The 23550-nt window shown below is 40.4% G+C and overlaps 2 protein-coding genes across 2 annotated transcripts; one reads left to right on the forward strand and one right to left on the reverse strand.

Moving 5' to 3' along the window:
- The first annotated feature begins 2744 nt into the window (after positions 1 to 2744).
- On the forward strand, positions 2745 to 12053 carry apex1 (APEX nuclease (multifunctional DNA repair enzyme) 1). Its single transcript, XM_061714660.1, has 5 exons — positions 2745 to 2831; positions 4763 to 4894; positions 5794 to 5960; positions 6051 to 6243; positions 11170 to 12053. The coding sequence occupies exons 2-5, from the start codon at positions 4834 to 4836 to the stop codon at positions 11682 to 11684; spliced, it is 936 nt and encodes a 311-aa protein (XP_061570644.1). The 5' UTR covers positions 2745 to 2831; positions 4763 to 4833; the 3' UTR covers positions 11685 to 12053.
- A 773-nt stretch (positions 12054 to 12826) lies between these two features.
- LOC133424171 (zinc finger protein 311-like) lies at positions 12827 to 23089 on the reverse strand. The gene is made up of 10 exons (XM_061714620.1): positions 23080 to 23089; positions 22117 to 22319; positions 21232 to 21330; positions 21038 to 21124; positions 20386 to 20496; positions 18129 to 18252; positions 17192 to 18036; positions 16122 to 16330; positions 15207 to 15256; positions 12827 to 14132 (listed from the first exon to the last, which is right to left on the reverse strand). Exons 1-10 carry the CDS (start codon positions 23087 to 23089, stop codon positions 12889 to 12891), a joined length of 2982 nt encoding a protein of 993 aa, XP_061570604.1. The 3' UTR covers positions 12827 to 12888.
- Positions 23090 to 23550: the final 461 nt, after the last annotated feature.

The raw sequence follows: 23550 nt of genomic DNA on the forward strand, positions 1-23550 counted from the left end.
CCTTGAAAAATGTGTAGGAACCCTGTAGATATCTATTTAAATGAATAAAGAATTTGGCCATACAGAGGATTACATTACAACAGAGTTCATCACTTTTGTTTTGTACAAACATGCCAAATATTACATTAACTCTAGTAATAGAAGTTAGGAAGGATAAAATCCTTCGCTTTATCCATTTGTAAATGTCAAGCCAGAACACAAGTTCCACACCGCATGAGAAAAATAATAATAATTTTTTATTTTTATTATTATTTTTTTTTTTATTTACCATTTGCAAAAAGTACAATGATTACAAATCTTCACATTATGCAATTTCAAGTTGAGTTATAATATAAAGAGTATAAATCAAATAAAAAACAAAACAAAAAGCACAACACATTATAACCAGTCAGGGGGGATGAAATTATAACAGAAAGCCAAAACATTTACATACATTTATGGTTTTGATTGCTTTTGAATTTGTAGAAAACTTAATAGAGTCCAGATACTGATTGAATTCACAATGAAAAGTAAAAAAAAAAGAGGGTTTTTTGTGTAAGAATTTGGATTTGTGGATGTGGAATTTTGCAAGGATAATCAACAAATTCATAATAAATGTTTCTTTTGGCTTTGTTCTAATCGTTACATGGTCAGAAACACCAAACAACACATCCTTCCAAAATAATTTGAAATCAGTTTCAATGCTTTCAGACACAAAATTACACATATCACTCCAAAAAGTTTGAACAAAGGGGCACAGCCAGAATAAGTGTGTCATTGTTTCCAAATTTGCAGAACAAAAAGTACATTTTGAATCGATATTTCTTTTGAATCTTTTTTACAATGTGATAATTTGTAGGATAGAATTTATGAATTAACTTGAAATTTCTTTAACTTTGTTTGTCACCAGGTATTGGTTGGGTGAGAGCCAGACCTTCTTCCAGTTAATATTTTCTACATATTTATTCCATTATGGGATCACGTATGGAACTGCAGAGATATCCCTTTTAAATGAAGTTCTAATTGTTTTATTATTCTTATTATGGTTGCAGGATAGGCAAATTTTGCCAACTGTCGTATCAATCAAAGGTAGCAAGGCTAATTGTGGGGTTTCCATTCTAATTTGAGACTTAAATAACATGCACACTCCAGATGGGATTGCTCCAAAAACTTTTGCATAGTCTCCAGGTGATATAGGGATATTATATTCTTCTAAGAACTCAATGTAAAAATAGAGACCACCAACCTTGTCAAACAATTGAGCCACAAATATTACGTTATTTTTAAACCAATGTTCAATAAAAAGGGATTTGTGTTTAAAGAGTAGATTCTTGTTGTTCCATATAATATATTGCGTTTTTGCACTTTGGACCAACGTAGGCAGGGTACGTTTTTATGTGAGACTGGGTTGAGCAAGCAAGTGATTATGTAAATTCACTGAGTGAATATTATGAAAGTAAAATATATATATTTCTATGCAGAAACTAACTCAAAATATTGATTTCTTTCACTCAAAAATGAAAAATGTCCACCATGTTTGTTGCTGTCACGGCCAGAATCTTAAAAGTCACGTGACTTGGACGCAAAATGAATAGGCAGAAAAATGTAACCGTTATACATTTCAAGGGCTAATATTGTAACCCCTCTACGTTTTTGCACTTTGGACCAACGTAGGCAGGGTACGTTTTTATTTGAGACTGGGTTGCAATGGGGAGAGAAGTTGTGTTTGAAGATGAGAGACTATGATAGGAAGGCCTGGCGGTGAAATGATGACATTTTTGTTGAGATTTTGTCAATATTGTAGTTGCATGCCAAGAAAAAATTCAGTCCACCCAATTTTGACAGAATATGAGAGGGTATGAAATTCCATATGGAGTGGGGATTTTTATAGACATTTTCAGAGGTGTCAAGAAACGAAGTACAAATACTTCGTTACCTTACTTAAGTAGAAATTTTGGTTATCTATACTTCACTGGAGTAATTATTTTTCAGACGACTTTTTACTTTTACTCCTTACATTTTCACGCAATTATCTGTACTTTTTACTCCTTCCATTTTAAAAACAGCCTCGTTACTCTATTTCATTTGGGCCTTTAAATAAAATTATCCAGTTAAATTTCTCCATCCGGATAGAGTGAATTTGGTTGTGGTTGTTTCAGATGTTCTTGTCCAGTTTTGTTCTTACATCCGTTCCCTCAGATTCCTGCAACTAAACTTGGATGTACATTCCAATAAAGGTTAGGATAAATGATAACATGCCTCTGAAGTTTGACTTTTTGCACCATTACAATACTTATAGGTAACTAGTCATCATATCTGCTGCTCTCTGAAACACATGTTAATGCTCAATAGTACACATATATGGTTCTTTAATATATTTACATTATACTAAGATACATTCATTTTCAATGTCTTTTGTCCTTAATGGCTTTTTTTCCCCTTACATTACTTTTACTTTTATACTTTAAGTAGTTTTGAAACCAGTACTTTTATACTTTTACTTGAGTAAAAAACTTGAGTTGATACTTCAATTTCTACAGGAGTATTTTTAAACTCTAGTATCTATACTTCTACCTGAGTAATGAATTTGAATACTGAAGACACCTCTGGACATTTTTAAGCCAATTTATCTTAAATGTGTTATTTAAAGTGCAGAAATCAAGAAAATGTAGTCCTCCATTTTCATATTCATTTAGTATAACAGATTTCTTTACATGGTGAGTTCTATTTTAATTATTATTCTTATTTAATTGTATTTCTGTGCAGGCATGTGCAGGGCGACCCTCTGACTCGGAGCAGCACATGTGTGTTTGGGGGAGTGACTGGGCTCTGCATCCTGCTTTACAGCGCAAGTAAGATTATTTGCATGTACTTTTCATGAAAACACTTTGAAATGCAACATTTATTTGGACACATTTGCAGCTGGTCCCGGGTGTAAGATGGGGGGAGAGTTTCAGGGTCTTCAGGGTCGCAGGTTGATTAATGATCTCGCCGAGGCCGCTGCGGCTGCAGCTCTTTGTTGCTGAGCCTAGCGAGCCAAGGCTGCACAGGACTGCGATTAAAACCAAGAAATGCTGCATCTGTTGTCGGTTATGCATCTTAATTTCATGCTGCAAGCAGTGCAATCCTGCAGGGATCGTTTGTGCATTAAAGTGTGTTTGCATTTAATGCATTTACATCAGATACCGAAGGCCAATTCATGCTTGAGTGCTTCCTCTTTTGTCGGGGAATGTGTTTAAGGCCTCATTGTCTGGTGGATGTGCACACTTGTAACCACGTGCACATGATTCTTTGAAGCAAATAACTGTTCCAAACAGGCACCAGGAAGTAGAAGAGAAGTGAACGTGTCCAGATGCATTACTTAAAACTAACAGAAACATGCCTTGCAGATAATGTTTCTGTATGTTAAAAAGTACTCTTATCTTAATTTTGGGGGCATTTTGCGTGTATGAGCTTTTGAACTTGCAAATATCAGTTTATCTGCATGTAAAATTCAGTAAATGTGGAGGGTCTTTATATTTCCAAAGTCTAAAGAACATAATTTACCCACCAATCTAAAGAAGCAAGGGGTTTTGTTCATGAAGGCCCCAACAGGCCCTGATGCTTCCTTAAAGATGCAGAACTAAAAGCCAGTTTTCATTCAACTATATGATGCAAGTGCTTCCTGTTGACTGGAAGGTTTTGGTTTTTTGGACAGTGATGGAGGAAATACATGACCCAACTGTTCTTATGTATTAGGATTAGGGCTGGGAATCGATTAAAATGTCAAGATTCGATTCCGATTCCTAAGATTCAGAATTGATTTGATTCCATCCGATTCGATTCCGATATTGGATAACAGTGTTATTAAAACTGTTTTTTGAGCTGTTGCATGAATATGACTGTGTAGTTCTGCAAAATATTACTACTAGTATTATATTGAGATTCAACAGCAAGTATTGCAGCTAATGATGCTGTAAGGACCAATCAGCTCCCAGAATGCTGATAGAACTGCTTTCAGAAACATCATGTGGGTCAGAATTATCAAACAGATCCAGGGAAGAAACAGAGACGTATGAAATGGGTTTTATTTTTTCCTACATTCCGTTTTAATTTTTTCCATTTTTGGTCTATTTCGGTTTTTAATTTTTGAGAATTTGGTTTTTAGCATTTTATGCAAATGTAACCCCAAGACAGTATATAAAGTAATGAAATATAAACAATTTATACAATTAAAACAAAACATTCCTTTTTTTGCATAAACAAAAAAATACCAAAAGTTAAAATGTAATGATGGACGAAAAGAAAAAAAAATCGATCTTAAGACATACCAATCGATTTTTTTTCGAATTAATATGAGAATCGATTTAGAATCGGAAAATGTATTTATTTATTTTTTAACCCAGGCCTAATTGGGATCAGTTGAAATAATTCTTATTCTACATATAAAAGGTCAGTTTTTGTTCGATAAATGTTGATTCTGCTGTTTAATCATATTCAGCGCTTTGTGTTCCACATAAAGTCTTATACAAATAAAGTTTCATTGACTGAAAGAAAAATACCTGTCAAACTCATAGAGGCCGAGTCACAGTCCAAAAACGTTGGTGGGGGAAAAGCAGCAAACCCCTTAGAGCACATGAAACTATTGTAATTGCACACGTGGATAATTGATCAATTTCTACACCTAAATAAAAACCAAGCTAATGATGCAGCGGGAGAAAACAACAAGGCTCCTTCACAGTTGCACTGTCCTGCACAGTTGTTTAATTTCACAGCCTAACACGTAAAACTGTTGTCTTTGCAGCGGCGAGTGTGTTTCTGTGTGTGCGTGTTGTGTGTCTGCGAGTTGTGCTTCCTGTCAGAGTGATTTCAAGAATGAAAAGGGGCAAGAAGACAGAGGAGGCGGCTGCCGAGGGAGAGAATGACTCGGGCTCAGGTAATTCAACACGGATACACATCCAGATGTGGCATAGAATTGTCAAATTGGTTTAATTCACCGTACGAATTGTTACAGATTACTTTTGTAATACTGTATTTGACCAGGTCTTTGTAATTCTTGCCGTTGTAAGAATGAGATGTACCTGCTGTACTCTACTGCCCTTACTTTTTAACAACTTGTGCTTTTTATTATTTTACCTCTTTTCTTATCATTAGGGCCCGAGCACTTACAGTGCGAAGGCCCTATTGTATCTGTAGGAGATGTTGTCGTCGTTTTTCTTCCGACGAAATGAGGGCCTTTTTGCCCCCCTAAACGTGCCCCAAAAGTCACCAAATTTTGTGCCAGGCCTGGTGAAAAATTTGATATTTAACAGTTTGCATTAATGGGCGTGGCAAAATGGCTCAACAGCGCCGTCTAGAAAACTTTGTGCCTCAAGCCCCACAATACGGTTTGATGTACATGCAAGAAAATCGGTACACACCTGTATCATGTTGTAACAAAGAAAAGTCTCTTGGCGCCATGGCGGAAACCGAACATGAAGTCGGCCTTTTTGAATGAATCGTGTAATTTTGGCGCAATTTATGCCATTCCTTCGGCAATTTATACGGCCCGAACCGTAACTTAGTTTTGAGTCCTTGACTTTTATTGGTGAAAATTGCACGCGCGAGGGCCTGTTCATCGCTGCTTGCAGCTTTAATTTTATTTGTTATTCACTAATTGTGTCTTGCCGCTTTTAATGTTGATGTAAAGCACTTTGAATTACCTTGTGTTGAATTGTGCTATACAAATAAACTTGCCTTGCCTTTAGTTTTAGGCTTTTTACCTTTTGAATGTATTTATTTTTTCCTTACATCCTGTACACATCTCACCTGCCCCCCCTTCATTCTGGCCCGTAGAAACTACTACAAAGAAAACTAAGAAGACCAAGGAACCAGAGGCTCCGATACTGTACGACGATCCTCCCGACAAGACGACCAGCAAAGACGGACGCAGCCCCAACATGAAGATCACCTCCTGGAACGTGGATGGGCTGAGGGCGTGGGTGAAGAAGAAGGGCCTGGACGTGAGTTTCCACAGTGTGAAAAATCTGTTGAGTTCATTCTGAGGCCTGATTTCAAAGATCCTGAGGTCCGCTGTGGTTCTTCCCATCCAGTGGGTCCGCGAGGAGGCCCCGGACGTGCTGTGCCTCCAGGAAACCAAGTGTGGGGAGAAAGCCCTGCCGGCGGACATCACGTCCATGCCCGAGTACCCGCACAAATACTGGGCCGTGTCCGACGAGAAGGAGGGCTACAGCGGCGTCGCCATGCTCTGCAAGACTGAACCCATCAAAGTGACGTATGGAATTGGTGAGTGGGTTGTTTAGCAAATTATCTGTGGTTGCATTCTATAAAAAAAAAAAGGAAACCAGCTTTTAAATAGTTTTTGCTGTGAAGTCACATTTGTACAGAAGACTATTAGGGCCAGGCAGGAGAAAAATAAAAATAATATTTTAGAGATTTTTTTTTTCCCATTATGCACTTTGAGAGAAAAGTCGAAATGTCGAGAATAATGTTGAAGTAAAATTTTGAGAATAAAGTTGAAATGTTGAGAAAAAAGGCAAAATTTCAACTTTTATTGAAATTGAATTTCAACATTAATCTCGCCATTTCGACTTTTTCTCAATTGTTTTTCAACAATATTCTCGACATTTTGACTTTTCTCGCCATTTCGACTTTTTACTCAATTGTATTTCAACAATATTCGACATTTTGACTTTTTTTCGATATTTCGACTTTTTTCTCAATTGTATTTCAACATTAATCTCGACATGTCAACTTTTTTCTCAATTGTTTTTCAACAATATTCTCGACATTTTTACTTTTCTCGCCATTTCGACTTTTTACTCAATTGTATTTCAAGAATATTTGACATTTTGACTTTTTTCTCAATTGTATTTCAACATTAATCTCGATATTTCGACTTTTTTCTCAATTGTATTTCAAGAATATTTGACATTTTGACTTTTTTCTCAATTGTATTTCAAGAATATTCGCCATTTTGACACTTTTCTCGACATTTCGACTTATTTCTCAATTGTATTTCAACAATATTCTCGACATTTCAAGTTTTTTCTCGACATTTCAACTTTCTCAATTCTATTTCTAGAATATTCTTGACTTTTCAACTTTTTTCTCAATTGTATTTCAACAATATTCTCGACATTTCAACTTTTTTTTCGACATTTGGACTTTTTTCTCAACATTTTTCTCGAAGTGCACAATAAAAAAAAATCTTCCTCCTCTAAAATATTTTTCGTAGTTCGGAGGAAGGGTAGTCTTAAAGGGCTCAGCGACACATCTGTTGCTTCTCAAGGACCAACGCCTGCCAACAAAACTGTAGGATTGCATTATGTAATTAGCGACTCTAAAACTGTAGGATTACATGATATTGGCGACTCTGGCCAGGTGCCTAGCAAAATAGAAGTGGTTGCAGTTCCCCGCCCTCCAAAAGTTCACCAGGTGCAGCGTTATAGAGGCGTTAACCAAGATAACCTTGTAAAAATTAAAACCAATGCACATTTGGTACCAATTACAGACCGAAAAATTAGATGCGGACTACTAAATATACGATCATTAAGCTCTAAGTCTCTGTTAGTAAATGATATAATTACAGAGAGCAGGAGTGATATTTTCTGCTTAACAGAAACATGGTTACAGGAGGAAGAGTATGTTAGTTTGAATGAATCAACTCCGCCCGGCTACTTTAATCATCACATTCCTAGAAGCACGGGCCGAGGCGGAGGAGTCGCAGCAATTTATAACTCCGGTCTCCAAACAAAAATTGAACCCAAGTGCAACTATAATACATTTGAAAGCCTCATGCTTGGTCTGAAATTTCCGAGCCGGAAATCAGAGAAGCCAGTTGTGTTAGTGGTAGTGTACCGGCCCCCTGCTGGTGCGTATCTGGAGTTTTTGTCTGAATTTTCAGATTTCCTTTCTGGATTATTGATCAGCACAGATAAATTCATCATAGTGGGTGATTTTAACATTCATATGGATGTTGAAAGCGATAATCTTAAATTAGCCTTCGATTCTCTTCTAGAATCAATGGGTATCTCACAAAAAGTGGATAAACCGACGCACTGTTTTAATCATACTCTCGATCTCGTTCTCACCTACGGTGTTGAAACTGATGGTCTGTTGGTGTCACCTGTAAACTCCCTTTTATCCGACCATTACTTAATAACGTTTGAATTTAATTTTGTTGATGTTGAAGTGCAAAATAGGAGGTATTATTTTAGCAGATGTTTGTCTGATGAAGTTATTGTTAAATTTAGGGAGGCCATTGCTTATCTTACGACAGTGCGAAATAGTGATGTAGTCGAGGCCAGTGACCTGGGTTCTACCTCTGCAGATGTTGATTTCCTTGCTAGTAACACTGCTGATTTGTTGCATTCAGCTTTAGATGAAGTTGCTCCTTTGAAAAGGAGGGTTTCTAGCCACAGGAGCTTAACTCCCTGGTACAATTCAGATATCCGCATGTTGAAACAAAACGTGCGTAAAATGGAAAGGAAGTGGTACTCTTGTAGGTCTGTAGACTCTCATCGTGAATGGAAAGATATTCTAATAGTATATAAAAAAGCCATTCGCAAAGCCAGAACAGCTTATTATTCAACGCTGATAGAGGATAACAAAAGTAACCCACGTTTTCTGTTCAGCACTGTAGCCAGGCTGACAAAGAGTCACAACTCTGTTGAGCCGTGCATTCCTGCAGCTCTCAGTAGTGAGGACTTTATGGGCTTCTTCAACAGTAAAATCGCGAGAATTAGAGAAGAAATCAACCAGCCGGTTGTAGGTGTTTCTTCAGCTTTAGCGACTTCCCTAGGCTCTGACTTGTCTCTAGACTGTTTTGATCCTATAGACCTCCCTGAGCTGACTTCACTCGTTAATAGAGCTAAGTCAACCACATGTATGTTAGACCCCATCCCGACTCGTCTATTCAAACATGTTTTTTCTCTTATTGGTACGACAATACTGGACCAAATTAACCTATCCCTAAGTTTAGGATACATACCACAGGTTTTCAAAGTCGCAGTAATTAAACCTTTACTTAAAAAACCTTCTCTTGACCCAGACACCTTAGCTAATTATAGACCAATTTCCAACCTTCCATTTGTGTCTAAAATTCTGGAAAAGGCAGTTTCAAGCCAGTTATGTGACTATTTGTATAGAAATGATCTGTTTGAAGTCTTTCAGTCAGGGTTCAGAATGCATCATAGCACAGAGACAGCACTTGTTCGAGTCACGAATGACCTCCTTATGGCCTCAGATAAGGGATTAGTGTCCATACTGGTTCTACTGGACCTCAGTGCTGCTTTTGACACTATAGATCATGGCATTTTACTGCACAGGTTAGAGCATGTTGTTGGGATTAAAGGGACAGCTCTACGTTGGTTTAAATCATATCTATCTGACAGGTTCCAGTTTGTTCATGTACATGAGGTTTCTTCAGAACAGTCAAGGGTCTGTTATGGTGTTCCGCAGGGTTCAGTGCTAGGGCCAATCTTGTTCAGTTTATACATGCAGCCGTTGGGAAGTATAATCCAGAATCACGGCATACACTTTCATTGTTATGCTGATGATACGCAGCTCTATTTGTCTATGAAGCCGGATGAAACAGAACCGTTAGTTAAACTTCAGGCATGTCTTAGGGACATCAAGGACTGGATGTCCAGAAATTTCCTGCTTCTAAATTCAGATAAAACAGAGGTTATCATTCTTGGTCCAGAGCATCTTAGGAAGGGATTAGATGGTGTTGCGATGGCTTCCAGTGCAACTGTGAGAAATCTTGGTGTTATTTTCGATCAGGATTTGTCGTTTAAACCATATGTCAATCAGGTTTGTAAAATAGCCTTTTTCCATCTCCGTAATATTGCAAAGATTAGGAAAATCCTCTCACAGAGTGATGCAGAAAAACTAGTTCATGCGTTTGTATCTTCTAGACTAGATTACTGTAATGTGTTGTTAGCAGGATGTCCAAGTAATTTGCTGAATAGGCTCCAGCTGATCCAAAATGCAGCAGCACGAGTACTGACAGGAATTAGCAGGAGAGACCACGTCTCTCCAGTGTTAGCGTCGCTCCATTGGTTACCCGTAAAATTCAGAATCCAATTTAAAATTTTATTACTTGCGTATAAAGCCCAAAACGGCTTAGCTCCGCATTATTTGCAAGACCTGATAGTGCCTTATGTTCCTGTCAGAGCTCTCCGTTCTCAGAGTGCAGGTTTACTCGTAGTTCCTAGAGTATCCAAATGTAGATTTGGAGGGCGGGCGTTCTGCTATCAGGCACCATTACTTTGGAACCAACTTCCAATCTGGGTTAAGGAGGCTGACTCCACCTCCACCTTTAAAACTAAACTTAAAACCTTTCTGTTTAGTAAAGCCTATAGTTAGTGTTTAGTAAACCTCTAGCTGGTGTTGGTAAATCTCTAGGTAGTGTAAACTTTAGTGTGTCAGAGTCGCTCCTGTAGTTTCTTGTGCTGGCCCCCCCTTCTCCTCCCTTTTCTCTCTTTTGTCCATGTTGCAGCATCCTTTGCCGGACACCGGAACCTGCAGGTGGTCGTGGGTGGCTTGTAGCTTGCATTACGGAGCACAAGTCTTTCCCTGACCCTGCACCCCAACCTGGGACTTGCTGATTGGGCCGGAGCTTCGGGAGCTGTGTGCTGGCCTGCGGTCCCCACCCCTGGTCATCCCGTTGCTGCCCCCCCCTTCTCCTCCCTTTTCTCTCTTTTGTCCTGCAGGTGGCCGTGGGTGGCTTGTAGCTTGCATTACGGAGCACAAGTCTTTTCCTGACCCTGCACCCCAACCTGGGACTTGCTGATTGGGCCGGAGCTTCGGGAGCTGTGTGCTGGCCTGCGGTCCCCACCCCCGGTCATCCCGTTGCTGCTTCCACCTGCCTGCTGCTGTTGCCGTCCCTGACCCACCAGTCTGGCCCTCGGCAGGAGGGTCCCCCCTGATGAGCCTGGTCCTGCTCAAGGTTTCTTCCCTGCCACTGTTTGGCTTAAGGTTTTTCTCCCACTAGGGGAGTTTTTTACCTGCCATTGTTTATGTAATATCTGCTCGGGGGTCATGTTCTGGGTATGGGTCTCTGTAAAGCGTCTAGAGACAACTCTGTTGTATTAGACGCTATATAAATAAAATTGAATTGAATTGAATTGAATTAAAATATTTTTCGTAGTTCCGTACATTTGTGATTAATCTCTAAATGAATGAATAACATGTCGGATCTTCCAGGAAAAGAAGAGCACGACAGCGAGGGCCGCGTCATCACTGCCGAGTTCCCGAACTTCTACCTCGTCACCGCCTACGTCCCTAACTCCGGCCGAGGCCTCGTCCGGCTCGACTACCGCAAGACCTGGGACGTGGACTTCCGCAACTACCTGAGCGAGCTGGACGTGCAGAAGCCCCTGGTGCTGTGCGGCGACCTCAACGTGGCGCACCAGGAGATGGACCTGAAGAACCCCAAGGGCAACAAGAAGAACGCCGGCTTCACCCCGGAGGAGCGCGAGGGCTTCAGCCAGCTGCTGGAGGCCGGCTTTGTCGACAGCTTCCGCGACCTGTACCCGGAGCAGACCAACGCCTACACCTTCTGGACCTACATGATGAACTCCCGCTCCAAGAACGTGGGCTGGAGGCTGGACTATTTCGTGCTGTCGTCCTCCCTGCTGCCGGGCCTGTGCGACAGCAAGATCCGGAACCAGGCCATGGGGAGCGACCACTGCCCCATCACCCTGCACATCGCCGTGTAGGGAGACGACGTAACGCCGGAACTCTCCGGATCCATCATGGAAGCCAGTATTTCATCAGCCAACAGCAGGTCTAGATTTGCTCCTTTTTAGTTAAAGTTAGTTGTTTAGCATCGCTGATGAAATCTTCCATGAAGTAGCCCATGTCTTTGTCCTGCACATAAAAGTTTCAGTAAATCTTGTGACATAAAGCCCCAAATTCTGTTTAAGATGCAACACTAAATATTTTACATGTAAGATGATTTTTTTCTGGACCCCAACTGTTTCTTTTACGATTTGAAATGACACCAATGGTTTAAGCTTATTTTCCTACCCGCTGTTAAACGGTCTAAAACCTGCTGACGTTTGCAAATAAAGACTGAGTTTATAGAACTGGCTTCATTCGTTATTTAAGCACTCTTGACAAAGAAAAAAAGTTCAGCTTTCATCTGCTGTAGTTATACTGCGACACAGCCAGCAGTTTAATATTGGAAAGATTCAGCATGATCTTGCTTGGAAGAAGATTTTACAGTCGATCAGGTTACAGAGGAGATGAGAAGATGCTTTTGTGGCATAAATTAGATTCCATGATTTATGTGCTGCTCGGTCCGTGTACTTCGCGGCCAAAGACCAAAAATTGAAATGACAAAATAAAAATAGAGAAATAATCCAAAATAATCTGTTTCCCGTTATCCGATTTCATTGATGTGTTTGAAAATCTAATAAATGAAGAAAGTTGTTTCTGGTTCTTTTGTTGATCAGATTGAAAATCAAGTTTTAGATTTTTTTTAATGTTGAAACAGAAAATAAATCAAATATGAAACCTGGGATTGAAACATGAGATTAATCTGTAATCTGTCTTCACTCTGTCACGAAACTGCAGTGATGTCCGTTCAGCTGCAGCGTCCAATCAATAATATGTACTGAACTCTAACATACTGCCCCCCCTCCCACCCCCAGACGGGAAAATCTTTTGGCCGAAAAATGATGACTGGATATCTGTCCACAAAAGGAGTAAAAGCATCTGAGGGCAGAGTGGGCAAAATGTTAAGAGTTCATCAACCCTACCACACTGAAAGACAGGATAACGGATAACAATCCGTTTTCCGTTTTTTATTTTCAAAACAAAAAACGGGAAACTGATTATTTCTCTTTTTTTTTTTTTTTTTTCATTTCAAAACAAAAAAAGGATGGCCGCGGAGTACACTGACCCTGCTCGATGTTTTTCTCATGAAACGTGCGTTTGCTGATGCATTTTAAGATGATACGACTGCCTGAATCCCTTCCCACACTCCACACAGAGGTAGGGTTTTTCCCCGGAGTGAGTCCGCTGGTGTCTCTTGAGCCGGTTGGCGCTCAGGAAGCTCTTGTCGCACTCGGCGCAGGAGTACGGCCGCACGCCGGTGTGGTAGCGCAGGTGGATGGTGAGGTAGCAGGACTGGGTGAACTTCTTGCCGCAGTACGGGCACTGGAAGGGCTTGTGGCCGGTGTGGAAGCGCTCGTGCTTCAGCAGCTCGGCGTGGGAGAAGAAGCCCTTCCCGCAGTCGGAGCAGAGGTACGGCCTCTCCCCGGAGTGCGTCAGCTCGTGCCGCACCAGCGTGGCCTTGTACACGAAGCTCTTGTCGCACTGCGAGCAGCTGAACACGTTCTCCCGGGTGTGGCAGCGCTCGTGTTTCTTCATGTTGCGCTCCCTCTTGAAGCTCTTCCCGCAGAAGGAGCACATGAAGGGCATCTCCTCCGAGTGGATCTTCATGTGGCTCAGCAGGCCGCCCTTGTACAGGAATCCCTTCCCGCACTGTTTGCACGCGTGCGGCCGCTCTTTCTGATGGATGCGCTGGTGCGCGGTGAGCGCGGCGCGGTAGGCGAAGCTCTTCCCGCAGTTGCAGGTGTGGACTCTCTCCTCCTTGTGCGTTTGCAGATGTCTGTTCAGGTAGCTTTTGCAGCTGAAGCCCTGGTGACAGCGAGGGCATTTGTGGGAATCCCCCGCGGGGGCGGGAGCGTCGGCGCCCGTGCCGTGCGTCTTCAGGTGTCTCACCAGCCCGGACCTCCAGGGGAAAGTGCGGCCGCACTCGGAGCACAGATACTCCCCGTTCTCCATGTGGGAGCCGTCGTGCTCCCGCTGCTCCGCCGCCGACTTGAAGATCTGCCTGCAGATCAGACACTTGTGCGTGCATGTGGATTTGTGAGTCTGCCGGTGTCGATCCATGGACTGTTTGAAGGAGAAGCGCTGGCCGCACTGGGAGCAGGAGAAGGGCTGCTCCCCCGTGTGGACGCGCCGGTGGGCTTTCAGCAGGGACGGGAACTTGAAGCTCTTATCGCAGTCCAAGCAGGTGAAGAGTCCTTCTTCCTCCGGGAGGATCTGAAGGGCCGAGTTTCTCTCTGCAGAGGGAGCTTTGTCCGTTTTCTGCTGGACCTGCACTTCCTCTGAGAGCTGGGAGGAGAAAGCAGCCGACGAGGCGTCTGCCGAAGAACCTTGCAGAGAGACAGAACTATTAACCAGGGGAAAAACTTTAAAACTATTAACTATTTTAATTTGAGTAAGTAAGTTAAATGTATTCATACATTTCACATCATTTGACAGTTTTTCATTCACCAGGGTCACATGAAATCCTATGTACTGTAGTCCATTGATGACAAAGTAGCTCTGTAGTTAGTCTTGAGTTTGTAATGTCTTTTTTGAGAATGCTGATGGTTGAACTTACAAGCTCAAGTGTTTTCACTAAGTTTGTATCCACTGAAATGTAGGGCTGGGGATCGATTCAAATGTCAAGAATCGATTTGATTCTGATTCTTAAGATTCAGAATCGATTATCACCATTTGATTCGATCAGATATTGATTTGGGTTTGTGTTATTAAAATGTTTTTCAGCTGTTGCATGAATTATATGACTGTAAAATAACTAGTAAAATAATAATTTCACAATCATTTTTGTGAAATAACTAAGAAATAAATATCAATTTAAAGTGCAAAAAAAGAAAGAAATTGCAACAGATCATGCAGTAACCAAATCATTTTAGCTTGTCTAATTTATGCCGGGTGCCATGAAGCACCAGACATTTTTCAGGAATGTCATGACAAACTGTTGTCCGATAACAGAGAAACCGAACAAGCTCTAGTAAATATAGATAATATGAACTTCATTGAACTAATATAACATTTAGAAATTTAAGCTAAAATATCCAGCATTTTCTATAAAGAAAAGTTCATTAGTTCATTTAGTTCAGGAGTTTTCAAAACCAGCGCTTTGTTAACGCTGCAGCTACTCTTCTGCGCCATGTTAATTGTTTGATAGTTTCACACCACGCCAATGTGTGAATTAAATGACGTGACTACTGGGATTAAAGTTCACCGGGCGAAAATGTAATAATGAAAAAAAAAAGAAAATCAATCTTTAGACATACAAATCGATTTTTAGGAATTAATATGAGAATGGATTTAGAATCGGGTGGCACCCTGCACGACAACGTCAGGGACGTTAACCTTTCACTGTGACTGAAAAAAGGCTGGTTCTGTTTCTGTGATGAGACGTTACAGTGAACACTCACTTTCATCCCCGTCCTTGGAGCCCACGGCTGACCCGTAGGAGTGTTCTGAACTGCAACAGAGGAAAAGTAATAGTCTACGTTAATCCGCCCGGTGTCCGGTCACACAAACCACAACATCCGGGTAAAAACAAACACACATATGGTGCTTTTCCACTAGTACCTACTCAGCCAGACTCGACTCGGTTTGGTTCTTCTCCACTAGGGGGTCTAACGTGCCGAGTAGATACTTTTCTGTAACTACTCTGCCGAGGTTCTAAGGTGCTGAGTCGGCTGTATCTGACATCATCACACTACAGACCACCGATTGGTCGGGGGGTTTGAGTCAGACGTCTGAGTCAGTGAAAGAGTGACTCTGACGGCTTCTTGTTCATTTTATTCAACCAGCAACGGCAGCAAAAGTCTGTTTCATGATCCAACTCTGAGGTGCAGATGTTCATAAACCTGGTGCTGAGGAGAGAATTAAAAAGGATCTAGACGGAGATAAGGAACGACCAGATCCACCAGGAGCTCTGTCTCTTCATAGCTGCTCACGGCTCCAGCTGACTTTTCAGCAGCGCTGAGACAAACGAAATTAAAAAGTGTTGCCGCTTGAAGTTTCTCTCACTCTCATTTTTTAACTTGATATGGAACACAAGCCACAGACCCAGCAGCACATCTATCATCTCCTCCAGGTTCTACATCTTTAGTGTTGTCTTCTTCGTTTAGATCACACAATCACAGCAGCTTCTCCAACCTCCTACTTCTGCTCCAGGTGCTGAATTGTTATGGAAAAGAAACCAGGCCGAGTTGAGTAAAGCCGAGTAGGTGCTAGTGGAAAAGTGCCAAAAGTCTCTGTGAAGGTAATTATGTTTACAGAAATGTGTCGGAAGAACAAAATAGGAAAAAAGAAATGTAAATGAAGAGTGATGGTTTTACCAAATGAAGGGTAAAGGCCTCTGTGCTGGAGCATTCACTCTTGTGACATCTGTCATCTTTTCCGTGGACATGCGTTTCTGTAGATTTATCACCCTGATCTTCATGGTCGGTGTGCGTTTGCGTCCGCTTGTGCGGACCGTGACCCGGTGGATGTCCGGCTCGGGAGCAGGACACGCAGGTTCAGGTGAGGCAGCGCTGCTGCCCTGACACTATGGGTGGGGAAGAAAAAAAATAAAATTAAAAAAAAAAAAAAAAAAAAAAAAAAAATCGATATTGCAATACATTGTTGCGCTCTCTGTCACAATAAATAATCGATAAACTGATGGCAAATATTGATATTTTATTACAACACATAATGGATTTACGTGGTTGTCACAACACTATTGTTCATGCACTTTAATTTGTACAGTGTTTACATTTACAAGACTAACAGGCAGTGAGGTGCTATACAAATGCACTTTCTTTGTACATTGTATTAAGTTTGGCATTGAATAAATGCATAACTACAAACGTTTTCCTTTTTATGGGTATTTTTTCTTTTTCAGTCACATATATCGTGATATACAGGACTGTCTCAGAAAATTTGAATATTATGATAAAGTTCTTTATTTTCTGTAATGCAATTAAAAAAACAAAAATGTCATACAATCTGGATTCATTACAAATCAACTGAAATATTGCAAGCCTTTTATTATTTTAATATTGCTGATTATAGTTTACAGTTTAAGATTAAGATTCCCAGAATATTCTAATATTTTGAGATAGGATATTTGAGTTTTCTTAAACTGTAAGCCATGATCAGCAATATTAAAATAATAAAAGGTTTGCAATATTTCAGTTGATTTGTAATGAATCCAGAATGTATAACATTTTTGTTTTTGTAATTGCATTACAGAAAATCACAATATTCTAATTTTCTGAGACAGTCCTGTATATCGTTGATGAAATTTCTTACAATATATCGAATATCGTAGATATCATGTATCGTGATACAAATATGTATCGCGATATTATCGTTATCGTGGGCCACAGTATTGAATCGTGAGTTACCCGTATCGTCCCACCCCTACCTGACGCGCTGCGTCCCCTGGAGGCTGCTCCTCTCCGTCTGCTCCATCCGCATCCCCGTTGGCCTCGCTGATGCTGGCGGCAGCTTCCCCGTCCTCCGGTCCGTCCTCCGGTCCGTCATCCGGCCCGTCCTGGGTTCCACCGTGGTCTTCAGCGTGGTTCTTCAGGTGCCGGGTGAGCGACAGCTCCCAGCTGAACTTCTTGTCGCAGCGGTTGCACGAGTACGCGCCGTTGTCCATGTGCGTCTGCTTGTGCTCGGTGCGGGCCGACAGCGAGCGGAAGCTCTCCTTGCAGACCAAACAGTCGTACGTGCGGCCGGTTTTGTGCGTCTGCTTGTGTCTCTTCAGGGACTGCCTGAAGGAGAAGCTGCGGCCGCAGTCGCTGCACTGGTGGGGCCGCTCCCCGGTGTGGATGACGCTGTGCGCCAGCAGGGACGAGGCAAACTTGAACTTCTTCTTGCAGTGTGGACAGTCGTGCGGCCCCGCGGTAGCTCTGTGCAGGGAGGACGGTGTGTGAGGGTTTGCTTCCTCCTCGTCCTCCTCTTCCTCCTCTTCCCTCACTCCTCCCTGAGGAACTCCTGCAGCTGTACCGGTGCTTTCCACTTCAGCGTGGTTTTCTCTCAACACCGTTTCCACGCTGGGGCTTAGACAAACTTCTACTTCAGCAAAATCAGAGATGGTGATTATTTCAACTGCGACGTCATCCACCAACACCAAGGGCCCCGTGTCATCACTGAGGTCTTGTGCTGGGTTTGACTGGTCGGGCTGCTCCGTAGGCGCTGCCACCCTCGGAGAATAGACGGCAGAGAGCGAGGAAAGAACGTTTTCACCCATGCCATAAGGTGGAACTGCACAAAGAAGTAGTAGGAGACAGGAGTTAAAGCTAAAGAGTTATGGAAACGCACAAAAAAGATGATACAGATGTGATTAAAGCAAGTACCGTGTTGCTCTAGGAGCCCCAGGTTTTTGTGGTGCAGGAGGAGATGTTTTAGCTCCGTGGACTTGGATACCGTCTGTGAACAATCCTCTAACACAGATGATTCGATTCCGAGCCAGGAGGCCGTCTGTAGGAAAGGTAACCGTAAACACAGAGTTTAATATCAAAAGCAGGATAAGGGAGGAACCTTCTGCAACACAAAACCAGGCATAGCGTATGGATGCATGCATGGAACCTTTATTGTCCCCACTGGGGAAAATCAGTTGTCAAACACCTCATGACATTTAAAAAGAGGAAGACAAAAAAAAAAAAACAGAAAAAAAGTGCAACTTGAGCAGATAAAAGTCCAAGTCAGTTAGTTAGCCTATCAACCGATGCCAACTACTCTGAGCACGTGTGCTAATTTTTAATGAAATGCTTTGGGCTGCAAAATCCATTGCATCTATTAATTCAATCATGTAATTATAAACATTGGGATGTGGAACCTCTGGTCACTTGGTGGCATCGTTCATCCACTGTGACAGAGGCAAGCTGAGTGAACATTCATCCATCCTGACATGTAAAGCCTTTTCTATTTGACGCTGGTGATTGTGTCTCCGTACTAGGGCTGGGCGATATATCGAGATTTTAATATATATCGATATATTTTCAAACGCGATATGGTACGAGACAATATCGTTTATATCGATTAAAAAAAAAAAAAATTTTGAATTTTTTTTTTTTTTTTAATGATTTTGATATAGCTTATTTAGTGACAAATTGACTTGAATGTTTTATTTGAGATTTGCACAAATGTTTTGTTATTTGCACAACTGTCAACCTCAGTGGAAAAGTCTGCCTGTTACTGTATTTTAATTTAATTGTTATGCAGGAAAGGGATATTTGTTTTATTTTATTCAAGAAGCATTTTTATTCTCTATATGCAGGCAGTTTATTTTTATTTCATTTGTTTTATACATTTTGATATTGTGCAGACCTCTGTTAATAAAGGAACCTGTGTGACATTTGGCACGAGGCTTTGTATTAAAACTGACTGTTTTTTTAAGGGTTTGCCTCAGAAAAAAATGAAGCTAACAGAGATGCTATGCTATAATGCTTTGGGGGAAACCCCAATTATGGCACAGAAAAAATATCGATATATATCGAGTATCGCCATTCAGCTAGAAAATATCGAGATATGACTTTTGGTCCATATCGCCCAGCCCTACTCCGTACTAACATTAAAGCCGTTTACCTGACGGACCACATGAAGAGAAAACCAAACACCTGCAATCTCCTTAGATGTTTTCTTTGCTTGATGCCAATAAATTGACTCTTCTTAAAACAGATTAACATCTCAACCACAACATCAGGATGCATCTTCCAACATGGTTGTTTAAGAAATGAGAAGCTATTCATTGCATCAGTTAGGGATGAATAACTTGTTGCCAGCTGAAACACGGAGGATTATTATGAGAGTCTATTACCTAGTTGCTTAGTTAAACCCAGGAGGTGATATTTTATTTTTACATTAAGATCAAATAAATAAATACAAATACATGAATGCAGCTGCCACACAGTTAGTAGCACAAAATAAACCATCTAAATAAACCAAAACTGTCACGTTCTCTCCACATAAAGATGTGAAGCAAGGGTGTATGGGTGTGCAAAGACTGTTGAATCAATGCACGTGGATGATAACATCCTGTGTTCAGAGTTCAAAGTTACTGCCCCATATATTGAAAGACAACGCAGCTTACTCATTTTGTTTAGCCTTTCTGATTAAAGCCCTTGCCAGTTTCCTTGCCACTGTTTGGCTTAAGGTTTTTCTCCCACTAGGGGAGTTTTTACCTGCCAGTGTTTATGTAATAATTGCTCTTGGGTTCATGTTCTGGTCTCTGGAAAGATCCTAGAGACAAACTTCTGTTGTAAAAGATACTATACAAATAAAATTGAATTGAAAAGCTACCATTTCCCTGTAATCCACTGTAAATGAGATGAGTTAAACTGGTACAGTAACTGGACACTAGTTGATATTTAAAGTTGATGTTTGAGGAGAGATCACCTGAGGGGAGGAGATAATGTATCTTTGATCCATTAACGCACTGATAGCATCACTGCTGTTATGAATTTTGCTTACAAGACTGCATGATGCCAAATGAAAGCCGGTTCCAGAGGTTTTACGTTGTACTGTAGGCCTCCCAGTGCAATCAATACAGATGTTAACTAGTGCATCAATATTTTAATTTAGTTACAGTTGTATGTTTGCATTGGCTCTCACCTGCTGGAGGTTTGGTACCGGCAGCAGCTGAGCCAGGCGACACAGGAACTCTGAGAACAGCATCAGCAGGTCACTGTCATACTGAGGTCCAAACACTGCAGGGAAAATGTCCTTTAAAAGAATAAAAAAAAAACAGATTAAAACTATTTTACTGCACACAAAATGTATATGAATGCATTTGAGCATACATAAGAGTACGTGTACACGACTGTCTCAGAAAATTAGAATATTGTGATTTTCTGTAATGCAATTACAAAAACAAAAATGTCATACATTCTGGATTCATTACAAATCAACTGAAATATTGCAAGCCTTTTATTATTTTAATATTGCTGATCATGGTTTACAGCTTAAGAAAACTCAAATATCCTATCTCAAAAAATTAGAATATTCTGGGAATCTTAATCTTAAACTGTAAGCCATAATCAGCTATATTAAAATAATAAAAGGCTTGCAATATTTCAGTTGATTTGTAATGAATCCAGAATGTAAGACATTTTTTTTTTTTTTTTTTTTTTTTTTTTTAAATTGCATTACAGAAAATAAAGAACTTTATCACAATATTCTAATTTTCTGAGACAGTCCTATATACATCCAGCTATAAAACTCTGTAAAGGTACTTTCATCAGTGGAGAAAGTGAAGCTGCCTCACCAGGAAAAAGTCTTGTCTTTCCTCAGGGTCTTTGAGCAGAGTCTGAATCAAGTTCAGGAAGTTAACGGTGAGCTCCTCCTCCTCCGCCTGCAGCACAGATATCCCAGGGGCAGGTGGGACTCCATTTTAGACTAAGCATCAAAATACTGAGGTATAAAAGGGTTTTTATGACAAACCTGAATACGGGCACTTACATCTATCAAATCTGAACGTGTTGATTTGATCTTGTCCAAGTAGGAAAAGATACTCTCAGGTTTTATAAGTTGTTCATGTTGGCACAGCTCCAGAATGAACTGTTGTGGTGAAAAATAAAAACACACAAAATGACAGTGTGCTGTTTCAAAACCTTCGTAGTGCATGAAACATAAAGATGGATTAAATGATTACTTCTCGAAGGCTTCAAACTTTGGCATCAGGCCTGTGTTGAAAAAAATCCATTTTCCGATTCTAAATCGATTCTCATATTAATTCCTAAAAATCGATTCATACGTCTAAAGATCGATTTTTTTTTTCAACATTACATTACAACTTTTGGTATTTTTTTGTTTATGCCCAAAAAAGGAATGTTTTGTTGGACACAAGCATAACTAGTACAATGTTTAAAGGTATGAAAACATTACAGTTTTCAGTTACAATTGCATACATTGTCTATATTTCTTTGCTTTATATACTGTCTTGGGGTTACATTTGCATAAAATGCTAAAAACTAAATTCTCAAAAATGGGAAAAAATTAAAGCGATTTCTGTTTGCTGCCCTGGATCTGTTTGGTCATTCTGCCACACGATGTTTCTAAAAGCAGTTCTATCAGCATTCTGGGAGCTGATTGGTCCTTACAGCATCATTAGCTGCCAATACTTGCTGTTGAACGTCAATATAATACTAGTAGTAATATGTTGCATACTACAGTCATATCATTCATGCAACAGCTCAAAAAACTGTTTTAATAACACTAACCCAAATCAACATCGAATCGGATCGGATCAAAGTGTGATAATCGATTCTGAATCTTACGAATCGGAATCGATTCTTGACATTTGAATGGATCCCCAGTCCTATTTGGCATGGTGTTACTTCTCACCCTTGCTCTTAATCCCAAGTCGAGCTGACTCCTGTGCTTGTTCATCAGTAGTTCTGGGACCATGTCCACCACCCCAGAGACAAACTCTGCCACGTTCCAGTAGTTCATGACGTCTTTCTTCTTCAGCACGCGCCACATGGAGGCCGTCATGAGCTGGACCGGCGGGACCAGGAGACGCAGTGAGGCCAGAGGCAAGGAAGCTCCTGAAAAACAGAGAAAAAGCAGGTTGACAGTCTCTGTTTCACTAACCCTTTCCAAAGTAAAGAAAACATAAAAAAAACATGATAATAATTGTATTCATGTGTAATAAGATCTCATTCAGTGAAAAGGAAAGAGTTGTATCTAATGGTATCAGTTGTTTGGCACAGTTTTTAAGTTATAGCAACATATGAACTGATCCCTGGAGTTTTATTGTATATAATTAATACTAGATGAGGGGCTTCAACAGCATTTTCCAAGTAATCCATCCAGACAATTAATGTTAAACATATAAAACAGAAAAAAGCAGTGTAGATACCAGAAAGGCCCTCCTGAATAATAACTTTTACATGTTAAAAGTGTGCACCTAATCAGTTATAATGATATCAAAACAATACTGAGAATATAAACGCTAATGATGATTCTCTTTCTTAATAACAGTTTATTAGTTTACTAGCTCACTTGTTTTCAATGCAACACCTACGTTTTCTGCATTAATGTTGCTCAAACCCAGTTAGCTACTTTTGCAAAGTTTATCAACCATAATAACTACATGTTACACTTATTAAAACGGACCATGATGAAAAACGACAAATACAAAACAAACCTAACAGCTAGCTCATCAAACTACTGCCATAAACAAGTATATAATGAGCTACTTGTGCATGAATCGGTGATAAAGTGATAAAGTCCTGCTTGTTTGACTGAACTAGTGTTTGTCCTGTTATGTTTCCTGGATAAAACCACCGCTGGAAGTAAAATCACCTGGGTCCATTTCCTCCGACCGGTGTTGAAGTTTTCAGAGAGGTTGTCGAGTAATTACTCCGCCGGTTTTGACAAGAATAAACGCTTATTAAAGGAGGAAAAGACGAGTCATGGTGGAGACTGGAGCGGGTTTGATGTGAGAGCTGCAGATGTGATGGTAGTGGCTTCTTCTTCTGCTCTGCTCTGGTCTCTACGGGTTACTGCCCCCTCTGGCGGACAGTCCTGGAATTACAGTTTAGTTTAGTTTATTGGTCCTTTCAATTTCCACAACACAAATAACCCAATTTACAGGTGAAAATCGTCAGTGTTATACAAAAAAATATATATAATTTTTGGTATATATATATATATATATATATATATATATATATATATATATATATATATATATATATATATATATATATATATATACACACACACAGACACAGGACTGTCTCAGAAAATTAGAATATTGCGATTTTCTGTAAT

This window comes from Cololabis saira, chromosome 23 (genome assembly GCF_033807715.1).
Source record: "Cololabis saira isolate AMF1-May2022 chromosome 23, fColSai1.1, whole genome shotgun sequence".
NCBI classification, from domain to species: domain Eukaryota; kingdom Metazoa; phylum Chordata; class Actinopteri; order Beloniformes; family Belonidae; genus Cololabis; species Cololabis saira.